General features: G+C 34.4%; 1 protein-coding gene across 3 annotated transcripts in view; it reads left to right on the forward strand.

The window, feature by feature from the left end:
- The first annotated feature begins 217 nt into the window (after positions 1–217).
- The window catches only part of FAP (fibroblast activation protein alpha), a 35,748-nt gene continuing 12,296 nt past the window's right edge, over positions 218–23,669 (forward strand). Inside the window, exons 1-19 of one of the 3 annotated variants that reach the window (XR_011726574.1) lie at positions 218–1,079; positions 1,359–1,443; positions 6,896–6,991; positions 8,486–8,580; positions 8,723–8,797; positions 8,991–9,043; positions 10,112–10,184; positions 11,771–11,891; positions 12,458–12,612; positions 13,662–13,765; positions 14,145–14,280; positions 16,986–17,030; positions 17,610–17,714; positions 17,801–17,871; positions 18,481–18,534; positions 18,860–18,984; positions 20,136–20,183; positions 22,670–22,768; positions 23,471–23,540. Coding sequence is in view for 2 of the 3 variants with exons in the window: in XM_071747503.1 (XP_071603604.1) it covers positions 1,074–1,079; positions 1,359–1,443; positions 6,896–6,991; positions 8,486–8,580; positions 8,723–8,797; positions 8,991–9,043; positions 10,112–10,184; positions 11,771–11,891; positions 12,458–12,612; positions 13,662–13,765; positions 14,145–14,280; positions 16,986–17,030; positions 17,610–17,714; positions 17,801–17,871; positions 18,481–18,534; positions 18,860–18,984; positions 20,136–20,183; positions 22,670–22,768; positions 23,471–23,540 (1,616 nt within the window). In the remaining variant the exon portion in view is untranslated. The remainder of the gene's footprint in view (positions 1,080–1,358; positions 1,444–6,895; positions 6,992–8,485; positions 8,581–8,722; positions 8,798–8,990; positions 9,044–10,111; positions 10,185–11,770; positions 11,892–12,457; positions 12,613–13,661; positions 13,766–14,144; positions 14,281–16,985; positions 17,031–17,609; positions 17,715–17,800; positions 17,872–18,480; positions 18,535–18,859; positions 18,985–20,135; positions 20,184–22,669; positions 22,769–23,470; positions 23,541–23,669) is intronic. The other 2 variants (XM_071747503.1, XM_071747504.1) reach the window with 2 other exon arrangements.

The following is a 23,669-nucleotide window of genomic DNA, read 5'->3' on the forward strand; positions in this document are numbered from 1 at the left end:
CCCTGACGGAGCAGCTGCTGGGGGCAGGCGGCTACGGCCCTGTTCCCCTCCGCCCGTTACTCCCCCCCGCCCTCGCCCTAGGCCGCTATTCCCGGAACACTCCTCCCCGCAGCAGGGAGGCGGGCGGGCTGCCTGCGCCTGGCCCTGCCCCTGGCTCTGCGCCTGCCCCTGGCCCTGCCCCTGGACTTCGTTCCCCTCACTGCTCAGAGCAATAGCAGTGGGAGGCGTATATGCGTGTTTGGATGAAGTCAGTGTAATGAGTACGGCATCCTTTTGGCTTCCCGTTTCGAGGGTTTCTTCTTTCTGCTGAGGGCTCGCTTATATAACTTGACACTGGGGTCTCAAGAGTTTTCCTTGTTTTCTGTTAACCTCATTTCAGTGCGTTAAATAAAATACGTGAAAGTGGTGGTTTAAATGCTATTTCAGAACCTGCACTGGGCCAGTAGTTATTTTCTTCCCTAAGTTTTACAATATCCTATGGAAGTTAATCATTTTCTGAGAGAAAAGCAAATTCCATCACACGTGGAAGACATTAAATGCTAGCGATTTCGGTTTCTTGTTTTGCATTCATACACCATTGTCTGTTTCAGAAAGTAGACAAACATCTATATAAACAATAAAGTTGTTGGATTTTCTTTAGATTTCTCTGTAGAGAGTAGAAATAAGGTTATGACTATGTCTTTGAGAATGTGAGGATTGCCCAAACACACAGTAAGGATCTTTTTCAGAGAGAAACAGTACATATCAAGTAACTGTTGATTCATAAAACCCCTAAGTTAGTGCAAGCAGATGTTGGTTACAGCTCACATAGATGGGAAGTATATAATCACCACTCCTGTAGCCACCCACTGTCCATTTCTGCTTCAAGAACTTCCCTGAAAGCCTGTTTCTAATTTTATGGAAGCCTTTGAAATTTGGCAGAGTTTTCAAAAGTATGTAGGAAAAAAAAAAGTCTGCCAGAGGTTTGGCCTCCAACTGTGAAAACAGACACTGCTTTTTCAAACCCTCCTCCTATATCCACTGACCAACACCCAGAAGAGAGAATTTACATTCTTTTAGAATACGGCAGGAAAATGAAGGTCTGTATGCTGCTGAATTCAACTTCTGGGAACATTAACATCTGCTGTTTTAAACTGTCAGCTATCACAAAGGACCAGGCTCTGATGTGAAAGTATTTGGTTTAAAGAAAAAGGAAAAGGAAAGTACTTTTCAAATGTACTGCAGGGACATTTTTGCTTTTTGCTTGGATAGATTACAGAAGTTAGAGAGAGTGGGAAGATTTAATTCTTTACAAGTCAAAGCAGTGTGTGTTAAAGGCAGTACTAGAAATGTAATTACTGTGATTTTCTTTCCTGCAGACCCGGCTAAAAATCATATTTGGTGTGGTTATATGCCTTTTGCTTTCCTTATTACTTATGTGCATTATACTGCTTCCGTCAAAAGGTAAGGTATTTGTATTTTAATGCAGTGAAAAACACAGTATCTTTACCTACTTTGGCTTCTAAAATTCTTTAGTATTGTCCTGTTAGAATTGTTACAGCTTTATCACTTTACAGAAATGTAGTGACAACTGAAATATGATGAAGGTAAAATTGAAATGTCAGCAGATGTTTGAAACAAGGAACTCCTTGAAGTGAAAAGTACCTGAATTAACTTTATTGTGTATGTTATATAATGTTCTTAGACAGGACTGCAAAAATAATTCTCAGATCCCCTCATGTTATGTTATCTTTTGTGGTAGGGGTTAGGAGACTCACAAATCGTTAGCAAGTTTCTCTAGCTTGGTGAACTTGCATTTGATTTTAAATGCTTGTATGATAATTACAGAAGTTCTGTATCCAATTACAGGTTAAAGTTTTGCTGTAGGTAGGGTATGGTGAGTTGCTTGTGAACATATTTAAGATTGTATTTGAAAATTAAAGTCAGCATTATATAAAAGAGGGATGTGTAGGTTGCTCTAGTATTATTATGCCAGCTATAGGTAAATCAACACAGTGAGGTCTGTTGTGTTCTCTGTAAAGTTTGAAATGAGCATAATTTAAAATTTGGAGCCTGAGTAGTGCTGACCTGATGGTAATTTTTTTCTGAGAGAGGAACAGTAAGACAGTAAGTAATACAGGTATTTAAATGGCCCTGAAATAATTAAATAGTAATGAAAAGACTATATTACAGTAACAGTATCTATTTAATGGGATTTTTTTGCTATTATTATTCTTTGTTCATGTACTGGCAAGGTGACTGAAATGAAAAAAATCACTTTTTGATCTACAGTTGTATGTTACAAAATCTGTTATCTGCTTAAGTCTTGTGAAAGCTAAGTCCTGTAGTTAATGTGCAGGTTATTTGAAAGGAGAAATCTCTTTCCTCTTTCTTTGGAATATGAGTATCATGGGTTGATTCACTGAGGGAGAGATGGGAGGTTTCTGAAAGTTAGAGTTGATTCTGTTATGCAGCATGTTATGCAGCATATCCTGGGAGGCAGTGCTGGAGAGGTACCCCTTCAGAGTGATAGGTTGAACTTTTACTGTCAGTGATAGGGTGCCAGATTTTTTGGCTAGCTTAAACATGGTAAAATCTGAGCTTTCATTACTAGATGAATGGTATCAAGTCAGATTTACTCATGCCAAGTCTGCATGTTAAGACAGGGCTGAATTTTTTTGAGTTTTAAGTAAAAAAAAACAGTGAAGAAAAAAAAGAGCAGTGAGGAAAAAGAGGCAGGAGACCAAGGGTTGGTTTGGCAGCCTGAAGAAGTTGCAAAAGATTATGGGAAGTACTGTAGGAGAAAATGATTGTATTTTTTCCTTCTGAAGTTATCACGTACAATCTCACTGGTCTTAGTCAAAGCCTTTTCAATACTGGAGCCTGTATAAAGAATTCTTTTTTTTTCTGTGTGGTTAGTGGTTTGGTAACCAGTCATATCAGACATGATATTTAGACCCAGTAGGACGATTAAGAATTTATCTCACTTTACAGAATGCTTTGGAAGGAACATTTTAGAAAATTGTGGAAGTGACAATTGTGTTGAACACACAATTATGTTGAACAAATCTTATTATTACCTCTTATTCTCAGGTGGAACCACAAGTGCTGCAGTTATCTGTTTAAACACTTAAACTTTTTTTAACGCATAGTAGTAGAGTGATCAGTTGTAAAAGGAAGAAATAGAAATTAATTTTACTGTTACAAATTTTGCAAGTCAAAGACAGGAAACAGCTACAGAGATGGAATGTTGTTTGCACATTCCATTTTTACTACTACTTAAATGGAAGGATGTGGCAGTCTAGAAGGACAATTAATTGCATATGGGAAATGTGCAGACACAGACTGAATTTCTGTTTAAGAAATCAGCAAAGAGAAATGTTAACTGTAATTCTGAAAGAACTGGAAGAAATACTCTGTTCTGGATTTGTGTGCTAAGTTTCTAGTTATTTCATGTTCTTCAAACTTCTCAAAATGGGACAGCTGGTTTTGGGTTACACATGGAAGAGTATAAACATGAACAATTCTCAAAAGTTATACTCATAAACAATTTCCCATTTGGAAAGGAGGGAAGTACTTATTTGCTCTTACTACATAATTTCTGTGTGTCTGAGAAGATCAGGGAAGGCAGTGTCAATACAGTGAATGGCATCTATGCCAAAGAAATCAGTGAGAGTTTTTTGACATTTTTTGAGTTAGGAATGTGCTGTGTGATTTACCTTACTATGGTAAACCCAGCTGTGATAACCCCACTCTAAACAGTTTCTTTTCACTTGGGCACTGGTGTGGCTCGTTGTATTCTTCTGCAGAATAAGCAAGAAACAAAATACCTGTCTGCAGTTGAAAAGCAATAGCAGAAACACAGGCAGAGCTGCAGTTCATCCATCGAATGGTCGTGCAGTTCAAACTTCCCTGCATGGCCAAGGACTCCTATGGCTAGACCAGGTTGCTCAAAGCTCCATCCAGCCTGGCCTTGAACTCTTCAAGGGAGGGGTCTCCACAACCTCCCCGGGGCAACCTCTTCAAGTGTCTGACCACTTAATTTGGCAAGACGACACAATTTATGTGGATGCACATTAGACCATGTTGTGGAATAATGCAGCAGGGCTTTGAAATCCAAAGCAAGGGTTGTGTTGGTCTACCCACATCCAGACTTTGGAAGGGAGTAATCTGCATATTACAAACAGAATTTCACAGTGATGGATTGGTGGGAATAAATTTAATCTGAGTTGAATATAATTCTATATTTTTTTAATTATTTCGTATTTTGAATACAATTCTGTATTTTTTATTAAACTTTCTCACAACAACAAACTGATTAATAAAGGAGAAGATATTTCCATAAAGCCAGTGACAATTAATAAACGCAGGCTTTTATCACCAAAATTGTATTTGTAAGTCTAATACACACAAATGCATGAGTGAGTAGTTATAATAATGGAATATATAAAGCAAGTTGCATTGTGAAGCAAAATAACCATTTCAGTGCACAGACAAATACAGAACTGCACTCCATAAATGAATGCAAATGGACTGCAAAGGATTGATACTGAAACAGTGTGGTGGAAAAGAGAAAAGCTGAAACTTAGTAAGCTTTCGTTTCTGTGGTTGGCTCTGCCATTTGCTTTCTCTTTGTTCTTGGGTATCTTTTTTGATCTTTGTTATTTCATGGAGAAATGAAATACAACAAAAGAACTTCCCAAGCCTACCAACAGACATCCAAATTGATGTCTATGTAGTGCTGCAGACATGTAAAGTCTGTTTTGTGAGCAGAGATTTTAAATACTATCATTGAGCCAATCTTAGTTACAGAAGAAAGAATCCCTGACAATTACAGGAAAGAATTAAAGAGTATGTTTTAATTAAAGCATTTAAATTTGTCTTCTGTTGCCTAGAAACAAGCATTCAAAACTAGAAGTAATCAAGCAAGAATTAGTCATTTTCAGATTTTTTGTAGTCCACTGGTAGAAATTCATATGCAAGTGGACGCATTTTGAAAATAATTAGCAGCCATTATAAATTATCATGGAATATTAAGTATGTTAGGGTAAGATGGCTAAAAGAGCATGGGCTTAAATTAGAGCTGTGAAATTTAGCTTAGAGATGAGGTATTTGTGATATTGCTTGTCTTTTTTGTAAAAAAAAATCCTCTTAAACTGAAAGAAGGAACCAGGGAATTTTACCAAATTAAGGTATCAAGCAGGACTGTAAATCGAAGTCTCCTATACGCACAACCATTTTCTTTTGTTAATAGGGATGTTCACTTGTAGAGTTTAAACTGAAAGCTAGTACTAAGTAATAATTCAATATAGAAGTAGATTAATCTTTGGAATTATTTACTATGCATTTTTTAAGAGTTTGCCATCTTCTGTGATTATCTGTGATTATCATTAATGTATCAAGGATCTCTAATAGCATCACAGTATTAGCAAGAGGAGTTAACTTCTTATTGAACTTCTTTGGATATTTTCTGGACATATTGCTAGCTCAGTGTTTATACTGGTAGGTTTTTGCCTATGGATTGGCATTCAGTTTTATTTCTCATGACAGCTTTCTTCTGCATTAGTGCAGACAAGGCTAGTGTCAAAAGTCAACCTGACATGTGTATTCTACAGTAACTAATAGTCACTTAGCAGAAGAAAAAATGTATTATCATTACAAAGTAGTATAGAAGAGAATATGAATTCCTTCCCAGGAAGTGAGTGTGATCTTAACAGAGAGGGCATCTGTAATGAGAAAGTGATGGAGCATGATATGAAACCTGAGGACAACAAGTCATCTTGATTATCTGGCTGTCATCTGGGAGCTCTGAAGGAACAAATATGAGGAAGTGGCAGAAATCTACTAGGCTGCAGAGTGACATTGCCACTACTTCTGAAGACCATGGCAAAAGTCACCTTGGTTTTAAAGGAGAAAAGCATAAAATCCAAAATGCCAAAGCTTAAAAGGTGCCATCTTTATAGTACTGAACTCTAAAAAATGGCCTTTATTAGAAATGTTCCTGTGTCTTTTGAAGATTAAAGATTTTGTGTGCTCTTTCTCTTCAGAACTGCATAGTTTTTCTTTGTGGTTTCTTTTTACATTTTTATAATGGAATTTTTCATTTCCATGCACTTAACAAATCAGATTTTCAGCATTGCCCTCGCTTGTCTGCTTGATGCTCCTTAAATTTCTCTTGTAAAATCTACAGCTACCTGATCTTTTTAGAAACTAAGTGTCAGAGTATTTGTCTTCTCTCTAGAATCATTGCCAGTTTTCTTCTGCAGCATGAAATAAAAAGATGAAGTTTGGGTTAACTCATTAATTAATTTCAAGCATTGTTTTTACCTGCATATCTTCATCTATTTTTTCATGTGGCTACTAAGAAATATATGTGGATGGGGGTTATTTTGCAAGCCTTCTATCCATCTTCTAACACTGATTAGACTGAAAAATATTTATAAAATGTGACAGTCGGGGTTTCTATGCACATCCCATTGTTTGACTTGGCTGAATATGTGCAGGTACCTATTGAAATAGCTATCTCTACATACAAGTTCATGAAACCTGTTGATTTATCTTTGATTTGTCTTTTGTGTGGAAAATTATCTTCTTGAATTCACAGGTTCTGAAAGTAAATATGTGTGGATGAATAAATGACTGGGTGGAACAAATTAATTTTTCTAGTTTCTATTTTTGTATTCCTAAAGGTGAGTCCTTCAGAGGTTAAAGGACCTTTCCAAAACAGTAACTGAGAAGTTCCTTTCTGCTGTGCCTATTCTCTTCATACTTCCAGAATTATGTGATACTGACTGTTCCCCAGTGCTAAAGATAGAAAATAGGAAATATTTGACTAGCAGTTACTTCTTTTTTGTTGTTTTGGTTTTTCCCCATTTCACAACATTGCATTAACAGAAATTTTTTGTCTTTTTCTTAGCTGTCAACACAGATGGTGGTCCCAGAGCTCTTACACTGGAGGATTATTTGAATGGAAACTTCCAGTATAAAACATTTTTTCCATATTGGGTATCAGGTCAGTAAAACCTTTTCTCAAAATATACATACACCTTTCTAATATATATTTCCAGACTGGTTTATACAGACTCAGAAAAGTATTTTTATTCCAGCTTCCCTGTTAATGAATGCCAACTATGAAATTAAACAATCTGCTAGTCAAAACTTTTGGTTTAAATTTACTCCTCTGTCAGTCATTCTGGAAACTGCAGGTATTTGATGTTTCAACAGACATGTTGGAGTCAAGTATAAACTGTACTTTAACAGAAACCTTCAGTTTTTTATTTCTTTTGCTGTCATATTCATTTCTTCAAGTGAAAGAAATACATCAATGTGTCACTCATTTCTTAAGCAATCTCCCTTTTTGTGTTTGTCACAGAACTTCTTCATTTACCACTTGTAAAAATTGAGGTAGCTTGTCTTACAGCTTTGTTTCCAGTAGTAGCTAGCTTTGCAATGAGCCCAACTGTTCTCATTTCATTTAGAGAAATGATAACACTGCTGAAATTCCTGAGTTCCCAAACTTTGCATAGAAAACAAGCTTGAGGTTCTAATCATGTTTCTGAAAGTAGAAGGTAGAATATGAAGTTAATTGCTCCTGCTATATATGTCTGTGTGTGGCTGAAATAATAGTTTAATTAGTGGATTGCACAGCACGAAAAGGCTTGAGTAGTTTGTATTACATTCTAGTACACACACCACTCTGCACCACCTCAAGCAATTCTTATTCTCTGACTAGAGACAAGCAGAATAGTACTGTTGGCATGGGGTCTTGCCAAGTTAGTTTTAATTCACAGTTTTAGAACTGAACTGAAGCCTTCCAGGACATCACTAGCAGCAGTTCAAGTTCTACAGTTAAAAACTTTGATGTTGACATCCCTTTTACAATTGGAAGAAAAGTTCACCATTTGTTAGAATACTGTCTGAAGTATGCAGGCAGCGTGTCACCTAATCTTAGTATTCTCCTCCTCCTGAAATTCTCATCTACGTTCTCTTCCAAACTGTGGCTCAGTTTGGTACAGGCAGGGTTAAATTCTGTTCCCACTGAAGGACACCCACCCTCACTTTGTAGGACCTGTAAAGTAAGGGCAGTATCACATAAGCAGTGTCAGTTACATGGTACTGCTATTACCTGCAGATTTTGTACAAATGAGAATGGTCTGGTGAACTGATAAGCATATTGCTCAAATTTTTTCTTTAAAACATTTATATTGTGAAGATGACCTTCTAATGTGTCTGTCCCTGGTATTCTTTATCAGACATTATTGAGAAAAAAAACCTGGCAGTTAATTACAAAGTTAACTACCTGATTCTGTGTGCAGTCTGCAATCTTAAGAACATCCTCAAGAACCCTGTAGACCATTTGTTGACAATTCTGTATGTTTTTCTGTAGGTGTCAAAAGAAATACGCTCAAAATCTATTTGCTGAAAGGAGTATGAATAGTTTGATAAACTAATCTGTTTTGTAGTGTCTTCTGTGTAAGGTAACAGCCCCTTTATCTTCTTAATAAAGATAATGAATATCTTCATCAGTCAGCAGAAGATGACATTATTCTTTACAATGTTGAAATGAACTACCCAACTACCCTCGTGACTAACAGCACAATGGTATGTACCTTTTCAATCAATAAAAAGGCAACAAAATGCAGCTGTGTTTCAAGTGCCAGTTGAAAAGTGAGTGGATTAAAATCTCACTCATCAAATCTTTATCTTTTTTTACTGCAATCTAATCTACCTCTTAATCTTTCAGAAACAAGTTAATGCTTCAAATTATTTGTTGTCATCAGACAAGTATTTCATAGCTCTGGAAAGCAATTATTCAAAGGTAATGCTTTTATTTTATCACTAAATCAAATGTTTGGTTTTGTTTAGTATTTTGTTGATTATGGTTGCCACAGAGAAATGTTTGTTGGTATTTTCTTAAGAAAGGGGCAGGCTGTGAGAAGGCAGCTGATTGTGTGTAATTAGATTATCTTTTTCCAAGTTAATAATAGTATTTTCTTGCTTAATTTTTGCAGCTGTGGAGATACTCTTACACAGCGTCATACCACATTTATGATCTCATGTATGGGTAAGGCCTGAAGGTTTCTTGCAGAGAGCTATAGTGAATATTGTGTAGTTATGTGTTTGCAATTATTTCCACCAAAATACTCTTATAGTAGTGAGACTACCACCCTGCTTTGCTTTTGCCTGGATTTGTCAGGTCACTTGTTTGTTTGAAAAAATGACCTCTAATAAATTCATGCAGTCTTTTCATCTACTCATCCAGGGCTCTTGATAGTTTTATATTTGTTTTTTTCTTCTTTGTATAATTTTCTCCTACCCTATTTTGGCTGCTTGAGTCCACTTCAGTCACACACCTGATGTCTCCATGCCATTCCGTTGTCCACTTCATCCTTTTTAATTGTTGATCTAATTGGCTTTCCTAAAACTCTCACATGTCCTTTAGTGCTCAAGTGATCTTGTAACAGTCCGTTTTGGGTTCCTCTAAATTTTACAGCTTTTCCCATGGCATTTGATCTCTTTTCTAAGATCTTCTCCAGACCACTCCTCTTTCCAACCAACTTTGAAGGAGGTCTTCGGCCACCCCAGTCATCTTTTTATGCATCGTGCAGTAGCATGACTAAACACTTCTTAGCTCTGAGCAACAGGGGCTGCACTGAGCTGCTACATTCCTGGGAAAGTGTTGGCTCAAGGTGACAGGAAAGTATTGCTGCAAGCTAATGTGAGTAGAGAGGTACTGCATGTGGGTCAGCATCTGTAACTGTAGCTGCTGCTGTTAGGCTTTCCTCAGCATGCTATATCCTGAGTTCACTTTCCCAATAACTTGCTGAGAATGCAGTGGAGACTGCAGGTAGAGCAAGTGACTGTACGTGCTTGTGCAGTGTCCAGAAAGAGATAAGGCTGGCTTCCTGTAGTGTTGATTATGTTTTCAAAGGGCTGAGTTGCAAGCCTTTACCAGCACTAGTGCACACCATCACACTACTGCATGTCTCAATGCCTGACTTAATTTTGTGTTGCTCAAGAAAAAATAAGCTGTTAGAAAATATATCCTGTTATGATTTTTTAGGAATGTAAAGTATAATGATCTATTTGCACTGTGCACAAAAAGCCATCTCAACTTCTTTCCTTTTTTTAGTGGTTTTGTAACAGAAAACCAGCTTCCACATAAAATTCAGTGTATATCCTGGTCACCTGTTGGACACAAATTGGTCAGTAAAGATTAAGAAGCACTAGAATGATATTGCTTTGTGTGGCTAGATGACATTTATTTGCCTTTGATTATTATTTTGTTAGACCATATTTTTGAAACCCCTGTGTGTATTAACATCCGTTGTAAACAAGAATGACAAAGAAAACAGCTTTAACTTGTTAAAATTTAATTTGTCTATGTCTCAGTAGAAGAATCCATGTTCTCAGATACAGTATGTGTTTCAGTTAAACTACCATCTTCTATAAAGAATTGGGCAACATTCTTGTATATAGGATTTAATGTACTTTTAAGGCCTGAAAACTGATGTGTAACAGATGTGTTTACCATGGAGAGTTAGAGAAGCGGTGTTTAAAATATTTTTTACATTTTTACTCTGTGATTTTTATTTTTTTTTAGTAGCTACTTGATAGCCAAGCATGTATTTCTCAGTAATGACAATAAACCTGTTTCATTTAGTAACTTAATAAAATTTTTTACATTTTTTGTTCCAGTAATAGTTTGTGGTATTTTTTTTACTACTTATCCATTATTGACAAAATATTTGTGAAAGAAAAAATGTTTAAACATCCTAGTTTAGAAGGTATCCAACGAGTGGGTTAGATATGCATGGACAATTTATTAGAATTTTTTTAATGTTCTAAGGGATTATTAGTTCTTTTAATTCAGTTAAATATTGTTATTTTCTTTATCAAGGATTCTCCAGACAGAACACAGTGAAGATAGTTTCCTATCACACTACTACTGTGTTGTTCCTGACCCACAATGTCTGTGATGTTTTTATGCAATATTCCTTATAAGGAGAGTTTCAGGAGTTGATTTGTTTTTCATTTAAGCACAAAGTTGTTAAATGTTACATGAATGTTGCTAATAAATGCTTACATTTATTAATGTAATAATACATTAATATGTATTTCAACATAGCTTCAAAAGGCATTAATTTTCTAATAAAGTGATATTGTGGTGCAGGTATCTTAACCACATGTCTATTAATTTGACTGAAATTTAGATGTACCAAAGACCTTCAAGCATTTCATACAAGAAGTCTCTTTTAGTGACTTATTTATTATAAATTAACAAACCAGGCCAGACAGAGTAAAATCTTTTTTTGGCTCATCTCACATTTGACAGTTGTAGCTGTTATGTATTTGTTTTCATCTTCTACTTTTGATGGAACCAGAAGAGAAGTCATAGAATAGTTTGTGTCTTTAAAAAAAGCCAGAAATTTGAATGAGCTTCAGGTTTGGGGATTGTTGGGTTTTTTTTGGTTCTGGGGGGCTTTTGGGTTTGGGTTTTTTGTGTGTGTGTGATTTTCTATACCAAAGCTAGCCACAGAATCCTCTAAAGTTATTAAAAACAAAGAAGTCATTTAGGATTTATTCTCAGCTAATTAAACACAAAATCTGGCCTGTAACGTATGAATTATTTACTAAGGTACCTGATTTTGGAGAAGATGTAGCATTTATTTCCCATTTTGTATTCATTGCATCTTCTTGTTGGTATAAAGTAAGATCATTGACCACAGAAGATCTTACTCTGACCCTTGTTATTGGTACCTATACTCAAAAGAAACACTTTCTTTATTAGGTATATGTATATCAGAATAATATCTATTTAAAACGAAGTCCAATGGAACAAGCAATTAAATTAACTAATGATGGAAAAGAAAATGAAATATTTAATGGGATTCCTGATTGGGTCTATGAAGGTAAGTAAATCTTGAAGGGGGACAACTGTCATGTTAAATACCTTGTCTAGATTACCTGGTTCTCACAATCCATCATGAAGTATCTGTGATGATACATTTTTAAAGCCCTACAGGATTACTTAATCTTTGTATTTTATTTTCCATACAATTTTATATTCATAGAGTACAAACTTTATATTCATAGAGTACAAACAAAATGCTGAGGCTTGTTACTGAAGCTGTATCTGTTTATTAATCAGTTGGGTTTCCTTCTACTACACAGGTTGGTTGGGAATTAATCTGTAATGAAAGTTCTAATTTAGGTGAAAATTAGGTATTTCAGCGCATAAATTTTTTTTTTTAAAAAAATGTATGCATGAAAATTTTCATGCATGAAAAACCCAAGGGAGTTAAATGGCAACTGTGTACCTGCTCTGAGTTCTTAAGGCCTTTCAGAATTGAGATGTATTTCAATGGATGGTGTTATTTATTTATTATAACTCTCCTTACATATCTAGGTTTCTAAAAGCAGAATAGATTTGAAGATAAATTACAATGATAAACTAATACAATTTTTTTTTCCTCAGAGGAAATGCTAGCGACAAAATATGCACTGTGGTGGTCTCCAAGTGGGAAATATTTAGCATATGTACAATTTAATGATTCTGACATACCAGTTATTGAATATTCATATTTTGGTGAGGACCAGTATCCTAGGAAAATAATTATCCCATACCCAAAGGTAAGTTTTCTCATTCTTTTGGCCTATTTTATGTATAGAAATTAGTTATGACAATGATAAAATGAACTGTGCTTAAAAAATGGTTGTATTACAGTGGTTGAATACATTGGGGCCTAAATTAATGAAAGAAAACAAACTTGGATGAAATTCTGAGGAGGTATAGGTAGATTCAATAGTTTATATGTGTAATATCCGTGAAATGCATTACTCATGTAAGTAAAAACCATGTGAAAAAAGTGCATGCTTGCATGATCCAGCCTTGCTTTTTCCAGCTAAGTTCACTTATTGTGATGTGCTTACTATGCAGCTGTTACTTTAAATTACAGTAAATGAATTATGAGACGTGTTTTGTTTTCAAAAATAAAGTTTGTGGTGGCTTCATCTTATTTGCACATTTCATAGTGCTTTTTAATCTCAAGGAGCTTTGGATTTTAACTTTCAAGTGCCAAATCTAAGACAAGAAGGTTTGGGGCTGACATTTCTTCAGCACGTATATTAGAGAGTTCTCCTGACTCTTGTCACATTCATGTGATTGCAGGAAATCATGTTAATGTATTTTAAAAAGTTACTCACCTGTTACTCACCTTACATTCTGAAGTAAAGCTGGATGGTATAGACCCCACATGGAGGAGAATTAAAAAACTAATAATGTATGCCCTGAATAAGCAAGCATGAAATAAGTTTAAACAACACCATTTTATTTCGCAGCTGGGATGTCAAAGAGCACTTGAAATCATGTGAATATACTCCTGGAGTTTTATGCCAAAGTGTAGTGGGTGCTGCAGAGATCCACACTGCAGATAGAACTCTGGTTCCCATCAAGCATATTTGCTCTAAATAAAGGGGGGGCTCAAAAGGTTTCTTCTTTATATTTGAAATGATGCAAAGGTAAGTAACATACTACTGCTGTGGTGTCACTCTGAGATCTTATAAGACTACATTTGAATACATTGTAACCTGTCTTCTTTCCTGCAAAAAAGTGTTGTAATTTTCCTTGTTCTCTATTGTTCAGAGCATAATTTGAATAACCTGATACATTTTCTTTTAAGGCTGGGGCTAAGAATCCTACTGTAAAGGTGTTTATTGTAGACACTATAAACCCTGAGGCATTTGGTGCTAAGGAGGTGCCTGTTCCTGCAGTCATAGCATCGAGGTAGTGTGCCCTCAAATATGACTTCTCTTTTTAAAAAAAAAATTTGTCCATTTTTTAAAAAAAAAGCGTTTGTCCATTTTTTTAAATACTTGGGCCTCTGGGTTGTTTTCTAACACTGAAGTGCTATATTCATCTCCTACATGGATCAGAACCTAACTAGAAATACTGTATTTTGATTCTGTCTGTCCATGTGATAAATTATTGCATAGGACAAAAAAAAATTATGTAAGACAATGGAAACTTTGCTGTCTTCCACAGCACAATATGGGGGATACAATATGTAGCTTTTATATATTTTGTTGCATATTATTTATATGCTTTTATATTCCTGTTCTTTAACAACCACCATTTCTTTCTTATTTTTTCTTGGATTTTTTAGTGATCACTATTTTACTTGGCTTACTTGGGTAACAGACAGTCGAATCTGTGTGCAGTGGCTAAAGAGAATCCAGAATTTTTCAGTCTTAGCTATTTGTGACTTCAAAGAAAATTCAAATACTTGGGACTGTCCAGAGGTAATAAAGTTGGAAACAGAAATTTAACTTGCTGAAATTAGCATTTTCTACTCCCATTTACATAACTATTTTAACATCTACTGGTCACATATAGGTTTCTCTGACTTACTTGCAGAAGTATATTTAATCTTGCCCTAAATTCTTTCACAAAATACTTGTGTGCCTGCCATAATTGTATTTTCCACTGTGGGACCACACTCATCTCTTAGCTGTTTTTTCAATATCTTAATTGCTGAGGGAGGGATGAAAAATATTTTTAATGAGGCTTAAATAACAATCAAAGCAACAAGAATAAGCTGTTGAGCAGCTTTCAGTGCTGTTGTTTAGTTTCTTCCTGCTCCCTCACCTTCAGAAGTGATCATAAAAGGTAATCATGAAAGTCTGTTATGATTAATGCTAAATTTGTTGAAAGAATATACTGATTAAAAGCAAGGCAGGTTTTCAAGAGGGAGAAATTCTTCTGTTTTATCAAATCATACAGCTGGAGAAATCAGGCAACAGAAACACAGTCCCTTTTTCAGATCTGAAAAGAAAACTTCCAGCTAATTGCAAGAGTGTCTTTACATTTGGTTTCAGTGTGTCGTTCTATCATTAGGACAGTTTGGAGGAAAAGCCAAACCCTGTCAAGCAGAAGCTGAAATGGTCTAGCTATCTATATCTACATATAGGTAGCTATAGATCTTACATACAGAAACCTTAATGAAAAGAATATTATTTAAAGACCTTGTAAAGACTGAAGACTGTAGACACTGATAAAATTATATAGATCCTGAAGGAAAGGGTAACCCTGAATGTCAGTAACACTAGTACAGAAGTCTCATTTATTGTGTTTTAGCATTGGTGATGTTTGCATGTCTTGTTTATTGAGGTTAAGGTGCAGAACACCTATAAAAAATTAACATTAGTCTTAAACCTTGAAATAATGGGAAATAAAAGGCAAGAATACTTATAAAAGTGGCCTGTATAACTGAGAAATAGTACATTCATATTTTATTGAGACATCCTTTTTCAATCTGCAAATAATTTTTATTCCTCTATGATATAAAAATTGTTGCAAATTTAAAAGGAAGCTAAGGTCCTATTCTTTCAAAAATATTACCACTGATGTAATTTTACACAGAGAAATACGTGTTTTGTAAGTGTTTTCTTCATAAGTACATTAACACTGAATCTCTATCTTGCCTCCAAGAAACCTACATTTTAATAACTAAATATTTTAACATACAGAAAAATCAAAGGTTCTGGGATTCTACCACAATCCACCAAAGTACTTTAACACAAGCTTAACTTTAAGCATGTAAGCAGTTTTATTTATTTCTGTAGGTCTATTTAGGTATTTAAAATTAAGCATGTGCTTAATTGCTTTGCTGGAACCAGACCAGAACAATTAACATCTTGCAGGACTGTGTTCATGATCCTTGTTTGATTGCATTTCTCCATGAAATCTTATTTATTGAGTCACTACTGATGTTTCTATAATTCTATATTTATACAGTGATACAATGCTTTTACCACATTAAAGTTTGCACAAATGGCCAATTGAAGGAGTGTGAACAGATGGGAGTGCTGCATTAGCTCTATTTGCTGTTAGAAAGTAAATCTCTATGTTTCCATTGGCAAAAAATAGTTCTCTTGTTGATTTCAGATTGAGTCAAGTCCTTAATGTACATAAAAGTGCTAGGCTTTATGTACTTGAAATAATAACAAAATATAATATACGTGTAGTTTCTAAAGTGTCAACTCATCAAAAATGTTCATGTATTCAATTCTTGCTCATGTGAATAGACCATGGAAATCAATATGACTTTAGTGGAACTATTCATGGGAGTAAAAGCTAGACATATGTTTATGAAATTGGGGTTAAAGAAACAAATTCATTTTCTCTAGAAAGCAAACTTGTTGAATTTATTTCAGACTGCAAAGAAATACTATATTAAATTAACAGTATGAAGAAAAGTTTGTAAGACAAAACAAGAAATACATTGACTGAATGCGGAATTGTTAAATATTAAATCACCTGCTCAATACAACAAGATATTACACTCTTTAGTGAAAAAGTCTGCGTTGAAAATACGCTAGAAACTTTATAACATAAATAAAAATGTGAAAACACAGCTAGCTGCAGCAGGTATTGATCTCTTTATGCTTACGATCTGATTTTTTTTTTAAGTTTTGAAAATCAGGCCCTATAATATCTCTAAGCAGACCACCAAATATGGTGACCTTAATTTCTCCATACTTAGTTAAAATATTTGGCTTGCATTTTTAAGGATTCTAAGGTTTACATTCAAAAGATTTAGAACTAGTAGTCACATTATCCAGTGCAATAAATCAACATCTCAGCTTTGAAATAGAAGGAAACATGTCATGTGAGCCAGCTGAGAGTCTAACACAGATTTTTATTGTTATTCCCGAAATTGTTTTTCTTGTTATTTACTCAAAAAACTCACGAGACTAAGTATTTGTTAATTCTTCTTTTCAGTGAAAATGTTCCATAAAGTTAATTATTTCAGATTTTTAAACTAAAATAATGGTATTAATGCAGTAATACTGTTTACCTCAGGCAACCTTCAAGCCCTTGAACCTTTATAGCAAGTATTCTGAAAGTCTTTTATAGATGCCTTCAGGTTTTTTTATTTGAAGATTTTGTATTTCTTTAAATTCTTGAATTCTTAAAAGACTGTACATTCAATTTTGTTTTTCAGAATCAACAACACATAGAAGAGAGTCAAACAGGATGGGCAGGCGGAGTAGGTTTTCTTGTATTTATTTTGAAAAGTTACAGTTTTCTGGATCTTTAGAGAAGTGTTTTGAAATGTGAAGCACCATGTTGAGTCGTATGATACTACTGCTGAAACTTGTGGTGTGTAGGATTGAGACTTTTTATGCAGTGTTAGGCATAGTATCTGGCTATCTGCCTTTTTTTTTTTTTTACTGTATTTGCTCAGTGAATTTTCAGTCTGGCACAATTCATGACCATTATCTGTATTCAGAAAAAAAAATTTAAAATAAAGTCTACCTATTTTAAATATCTAAAGAAAAGTCTTTCAGAATATAGAATTTATTCCACTTACAAGTAGAGAGGTTTCATTTCTGAGCTACTTGAGATATGTATACTATAAGCTTAATAAGTCTGAGATCACAGGTTAGAAACTGTAATATGTACTGACTGGGAGATGGAATATCCCAGGTAAAATCTTGTGCAAAGTACTTTCTTGCATCTGAACTTACTAACTAGCCTTATTACTTTAATCTGTGTATTACAATCTGCTAAACATCTTGGATACTCTTACTTATTTTCATCTACCATTTTTCTTCCCTTGTTTCAGTTCTTTGTTTCTGCACCATATTTTACATCAGACAGCAGTTCATACTACAAAATTTTTAGTGACAAAAGTGGTTATAAGCATATTCATTACATCAATGGCTCTGTGGTAAGTCAAGCAGTGTTCTACATTGATGTACTGTAAATTCATTAAATAATTCTTCAGCATTCCATAACATGTATCTTGCTTCACAGGAGAATGCAATCCAAATTACAAGTGGGAAATGGGAGGCAATATACATTTTCAGAGTAACAAATGATGCAATGTAAGTATCATTAAGAAGAGAACAGGTTGTGAGCGCTGTCACTAAAAGCAATAGTTGGAAAACTATTTGTTAACTCATCAAGTTATAACTAGGTATATTTTTTTGTGTGTCTGAATACATCCATAATAAATTTTCATGCAAAGGCACTGCACAAGTTTGCAAACTTGGTTTACTGTTGGGAGATTGTTTGCAGATTGCCCACATTTTTCTATTTATTTTAAATCCTCCCATCTCAAAGAGACTTGCTTAGGAATGCTTAAATTTAAGCATATGGTTAATCCTCGTACAATTTGCAATTACTTCAGTCATCTCTGTTTTTATGGTCTCTCATTCAGGTTACTGTATAGATCAATGCAACTTATCTAATTGGAGTGATGACCTCATAAGAATTAATATAGAACTCCTATTTATATGCGTTTCTCTGTCATCTACTCAAAGTTTGAGCAAAGATATAATAAAATGAATAGTATATAAACTTAACTTACTCTTTCATTATATGCAGAAGTCACAAAAAGTCTAGGTTAACTTTAAAGACAACTTTTCATCTTTATGCTGGTTCATAGGTCATCACTTTATGGATAATTTATTAACATATAAATGAATTTACAGCTTCTATTCAAGCAATGAATTTGAAGGCTACCCAGGAAGGAGGAATATTTACAAGTAAGTGTTATCAACATTATCTTAATAATACTAGGTTGATAGAAGATAGATCTGGATTTGTCAGTAAAATAATTTAGTTTTAAGATGTTTAAGGTATAATTTCACAAGGTATTTCAGCTAAATCTTGGGTTTAGATTTTATCTGAGAATTGATGAAACATAGCATCCAAAGTTTAAATATACTCTTGGGAAAAGAATTTGTTTAAAGGGAAAACATTTTTAAATTGAACCATTTTGAAAGTGCTGTGCATATGTTCGACAATGTGAGGCAAACACGTGGTTAGTTGTAGCAAAATAAATATTGCTTTATTTTATTTCTTTCCTAGAATCAGTATTGGAAGTAAACCTATCAGAAAACTATGCATTACTTGCAATTTAAGGAAAGAGAGATGCCAGTATTATACAGCAAGGTTCAGTGAACGTTCGAAGTATTATGCCTTGATCTGTTATGGTATGTACAGTGTTTCAGCAAACATTGTTCTTTCAAATTAATCAGAGGTCTAGATAATACTGATCATCTCAAATGATAGCTAGAAGAATCATAGAAATTTTACAAAAACCAGGAGAAATTTACAGAAATAAACTTTACCATGTCCAGAAATTGTGGGAAGATGTTTCTGAAAATACATTTTCACTCTGTATTTTTTTTACTTTTTCACCAAAAATGTTGCCCTTCATGGTGGAAAAGAGATTCCTATTTGAATTGTTAAAATCATATTTCCTTGCAGCAGCAAGATCAGTATTCAGAAACATAGAAAACGTACAATTCATGTGATCAAAGTTAGCTATGAGAAGCTACTTCAGCATGTTTTACTAACTGAAATTATTAAAACTACAAAATGTCGCATTTACTACCTGAGAATATTTTTAATAACTAAACTGAGAAAAGTTCAATAAGATGAACACTGATACCACTTGTAATGCCGAAGTATTAGATGAAGTCCTAGTTCTGTAGAAGTTTGTTAAATTATTATTATTATGTTTCATCCCCTGGTGTAATCAAAGAACAGTGAAGTCACAATTTAAAAAACAGAAAGAAAAATCTCCAAGGTTTTCCTTTTGCGTATTTCATATAAAGTTTAATGTTCTTCTGATTCTGCCCTGAATGATCAGCTGAAGAGTTCCTTAGAACTTCCGTTGAACAGAGAAGCATCTGTAGCAAATAATAACACCTTTCAATCATTCTCCCACAAAGTAGGCACTAAGGTCATCACCATATGAAAGCCACTCACCTTCACAGATATGATGTGACATGTTCTCAGAAGAATGTTTCACATTGTTAATTCTGCATTCACCTTGTGTAATCACATCTCAGTTATTAACTAGATGTCACTTCACCTCTAGGGAGGGAGAGTTTGTTACTAGATTTAAAGTTACTTCTGTTATGTTTGCTGAGCAGTGCCTGTGTGTGTGCAAGTCTGTACACACAATACTTTAATTTCATGCAGCAGTGTATAGTGGGTTATAGAGCAGAGAAGATTCAGATTTGTGTATCAATTTTGAGCTCTTTAACACTTGTCAGTTACCAGTGTTAATTAAATACACACTTCACCACCAAATTCCAGCATCAAACTATAAACTGCATTATCACTCTTACAACAGGTCCTGGAATTCCCATTTCTACTCTTTTTGAGAACCGTGGTGATAGAGGTAATGCAAATATTCTGCCTGTTTCTGAGCAAATGTTTTTCTCACTATATTGACTATGCATATCCTCCAGTACAATAATTAGAATTGTGATCTAGAAGTGTTTCGTCTTTTTTCTGATTAAAATATCCAGTATCTTTCTAGATCTGTTAATTAGTAAAGTTGAAATGTCAATGTAGACACCAATGCCTTTATTTTCATTCCTGAGTCAAACGCTTCTATAGCATCCTGAGGTTTTTTTTGTTTGCACACTACAGATGCAATGAACATTGGCAAATGTTCTTTGTCTTCCAAATATCAAGTCAAACTTTGTACAAAATACTACTGTAATTTCCAAACTGTTCCTTTTCACATTTGGATGAACACAAGACTTTCAGAGTTTTTTCATGAAGCAGCCCTACCCTACATCAAAGGCAACAGAGCACTATTTATAGGAATTTGGAAATTTATTGGACACCACAAGAATTTGCTACATGAAGATGTTAGTGAGTTTTCTCTACTGTGAGTTTTCTCTACAGTAGAGAGAGTGAGTTTTCTCTACTGTGAGTTTTCTTTCTGTGTGCCTTGTTCTTCCATAAAAATTCTTTCTTAGCTGAAAGTTCTTGTCCTGAAATATTATGAAAATTAGCATTGTCCTGTAAAAGACTTGAGTGATGTGGTATTTCCTTTTTCTTCCCCAATAATCAGTGTAAAGGCACTGGTAGTGCTAGTGCCAGAGTCCTTACAGTTCAGCCCATATTTATAACTCACTATAATTGGGTTTTGTCAGAAGACATAAAAATATGAGGAAGACAAATACCACAATATAGTTAAGTATATTAGTTTTTAACCACTCGTACATGTTTGGAGATAGATAGTATAGATCAACAAATCTATTGCAATTGTTGTATAAAAACACTGTTCTCCTGGTATTTCTTTTGCAGGTTTAAACAGCTTTTATGGTTTAAGTACAGCTAATGCATGATTTTTTTTCCATTGTCATAGATCTCTGTTTCTTTGTAATTCATTATCACCTTGAGTATCAAGGGCATGTATTACTTTCTTATGAAACAAAGCTAACACTTGAAACAAAGCTAAGTGCACAGCTACAAATATGTGGATTTTTAACCTTTCTGCAGGAGGGAACAGTTCCATTCAGTGGATCTTCATCACAGTTTCATGAGGCTTCAATCTGCTGTGCTACATTCTTCAGCAGTAAAAACAAATTCAGGCTCCTCTTTGACTTTCTCATCACCTTTTTTTAATTAATTTACCTTAAGTGTCTTGCTTTCATAATCTCTTCTCTCATGCAGAACCATTTTTAGTAGATCCATTTTCATTGCAGTTGGCAAAATTTTGAAAATAGATCACCCATTAATTTTAGGAGGAGGCACGCAGTTAAATTAATATACAGCAGTTTGGAGACTCCTTCCAGCATACCTATAAGTCATTTGTGTTAATGGGCAAGTTTCAGGAATTGTAAGGGGAAGGATGAAAAGGGTTCAGCTGAGTCTGGGTGAGTATCCAATGCTAGGATGATCGTCAGTCATAATATCCCCACTTGAATCTGCAGAACTTATCAAGAGTATTTTGAAAGAATAAATTCAAGTGTTATCTTTCTTGCATGTTTTGGGCACTATTTTGCTCAAGAAATACCAAGAAGTACTTGTATTTTTTTCATCCTTTCCAGAAACAGGAAATGGTTGCCGCTAAGGGGAAAAAAAAAAAGAGTAAACTAAAAAAAATATAGTTCTACAGTCTATGCTGGAAGTTAACTAACTTCCAAATAGTACTTTTAAAATTTTAAAAATGTACAGTGAGCACTAAAGCTAATAAAACAAAAATTTTAAATACTATCTATATATATATGAGGTTCTCTAAGCATGTAGTAATATATAACTAAAAACAGTTATATGATAAGTCCAGTATCTTTGTGTAGGAATGTACTGTACAGTGGTTAAGCACCAGGGATCAGTTTGCCACAATTCCTTAAGAAACTGGATTTCCTGCATTAACCCATAAACAAGATATTTCCAAATATCTGTGCACATAACCGCACTGCCCGAGGGGCTCAGAGGTTATAATGATGTTACTGTGGCAAGCAAGAGAGGAGATACAGGATTGTGTTTTGCATGATGGTATGAATTTTGCATTTTTAGATCCCACCATAATTACAAAACTGGGACAGGGGCTCTTCTGGAAAAATGAGTTTCTTCATAATATCTGGGACTCGTAACACTAAGAGGCAACATGTGAAATGATTTGCATTGCAAAGTGTACATCCTATAAAAATCTAACAAATACTTGTACACTATAGTACCAGTGCTTTACTTTTATTTAGCTCTGCTTGATCAAGCCCAATTAGAAGTGCCTGAGTTGATTTCATTACTCTGCTAATAAAATTTAGCAGATTTTTTTTCTTTTCTGGTAGTAGAAAATAAAGGAGTCTCAATTAATGAAGAGAAATCAATAATAAACTAGTTAATAATTCAGGATTTTCTTTTACTTAGAGCTCAGAGTACTGGAAGACAATTGGGAATTGCAGTCTGCTTTGCAAGGGATCAAACTTCCAAAAGAGGAAATTAATAAACTTGAAGTGGATGGTATAAGTAAGAATTACACGTATTTATTATACTTTTTGTTCCTCATTTTCTTACAGTAAGTATCATTTTCTGTAGAACAAGCTTGCTATCCTGTCACTTTAGGAAGAAGAGGCCTGGTTCTGCCCTGTTTGATAACAACCAATTTGTCTGTATGTCAGGGTCTCTCAGTAAAATAGTAGTTTAAGTACATCTCTGCTTCACAATGCAGGCTTTTTTATTTTTTAATGTTTTGGTGAAGTATTTACATATCATGTGAAACCATTATAGTATGGCAGTAATAAAGTGTGAAATGTAAACTGCTGTTCTCGTGTAACACGTTACATTGACTTGCACGTAATGTTGTTTTTAGGAGTGACCTTACAAACTCATTATCATTCCACAGTATTGAGTAAGTGTAAAGTTTCCAAAACTCATTTCTCATCATCTTAACATCAGTTATATTCCTAGTTGTGTTTTTCTAGGCACCTGAAAACTGAGAACTAAAAGTCATGTGAAAGAATAATTTTATGCATAGCTAAATTAAAATAAATGCTTTCTTTGTTCAAAATTTGTTCAACAGGTCGATAGTCACTTGCATCAGTGCAGTGAATGTTCATACATTGTGTGTTTTGTGCTAATTCTTTTTCATATGCTTGTACACCAAAGTCTAAGTTATACTTGGAACAATAATACTAATCATTAAAAATATCATTTTGATGTCTTTTCTAGCCTTGTGGTACAAAATGCTTCTGCCTCCACAGTTTGATAAATCCAAGAAGTACCCTCTGCTTATTCAGGTGTATGTAACACTTTCTTTCTTTGAATGCTGTTGTTTTGTCAGAAAACATACTTCTTATAATTTAACAAAACCTAGGACATTTGCAACATTTTAAGAAGCAAAAGCAAAACCACTTAGTTCTGTTTAATT

This window comes from Heliangelus exortis, chromosome 6, assembly GCF_036169615.1.
Source record: "Heliangelus exortis chromosome 6, bHelExo1.hap1, whole genome shotgun sequence".
Lineage (NCBI taxonomy): Eukaryota > Metazoa > Chordata > Aves > Apodiformes > Trochilidae > Heliangelus > Heliangelus exortis.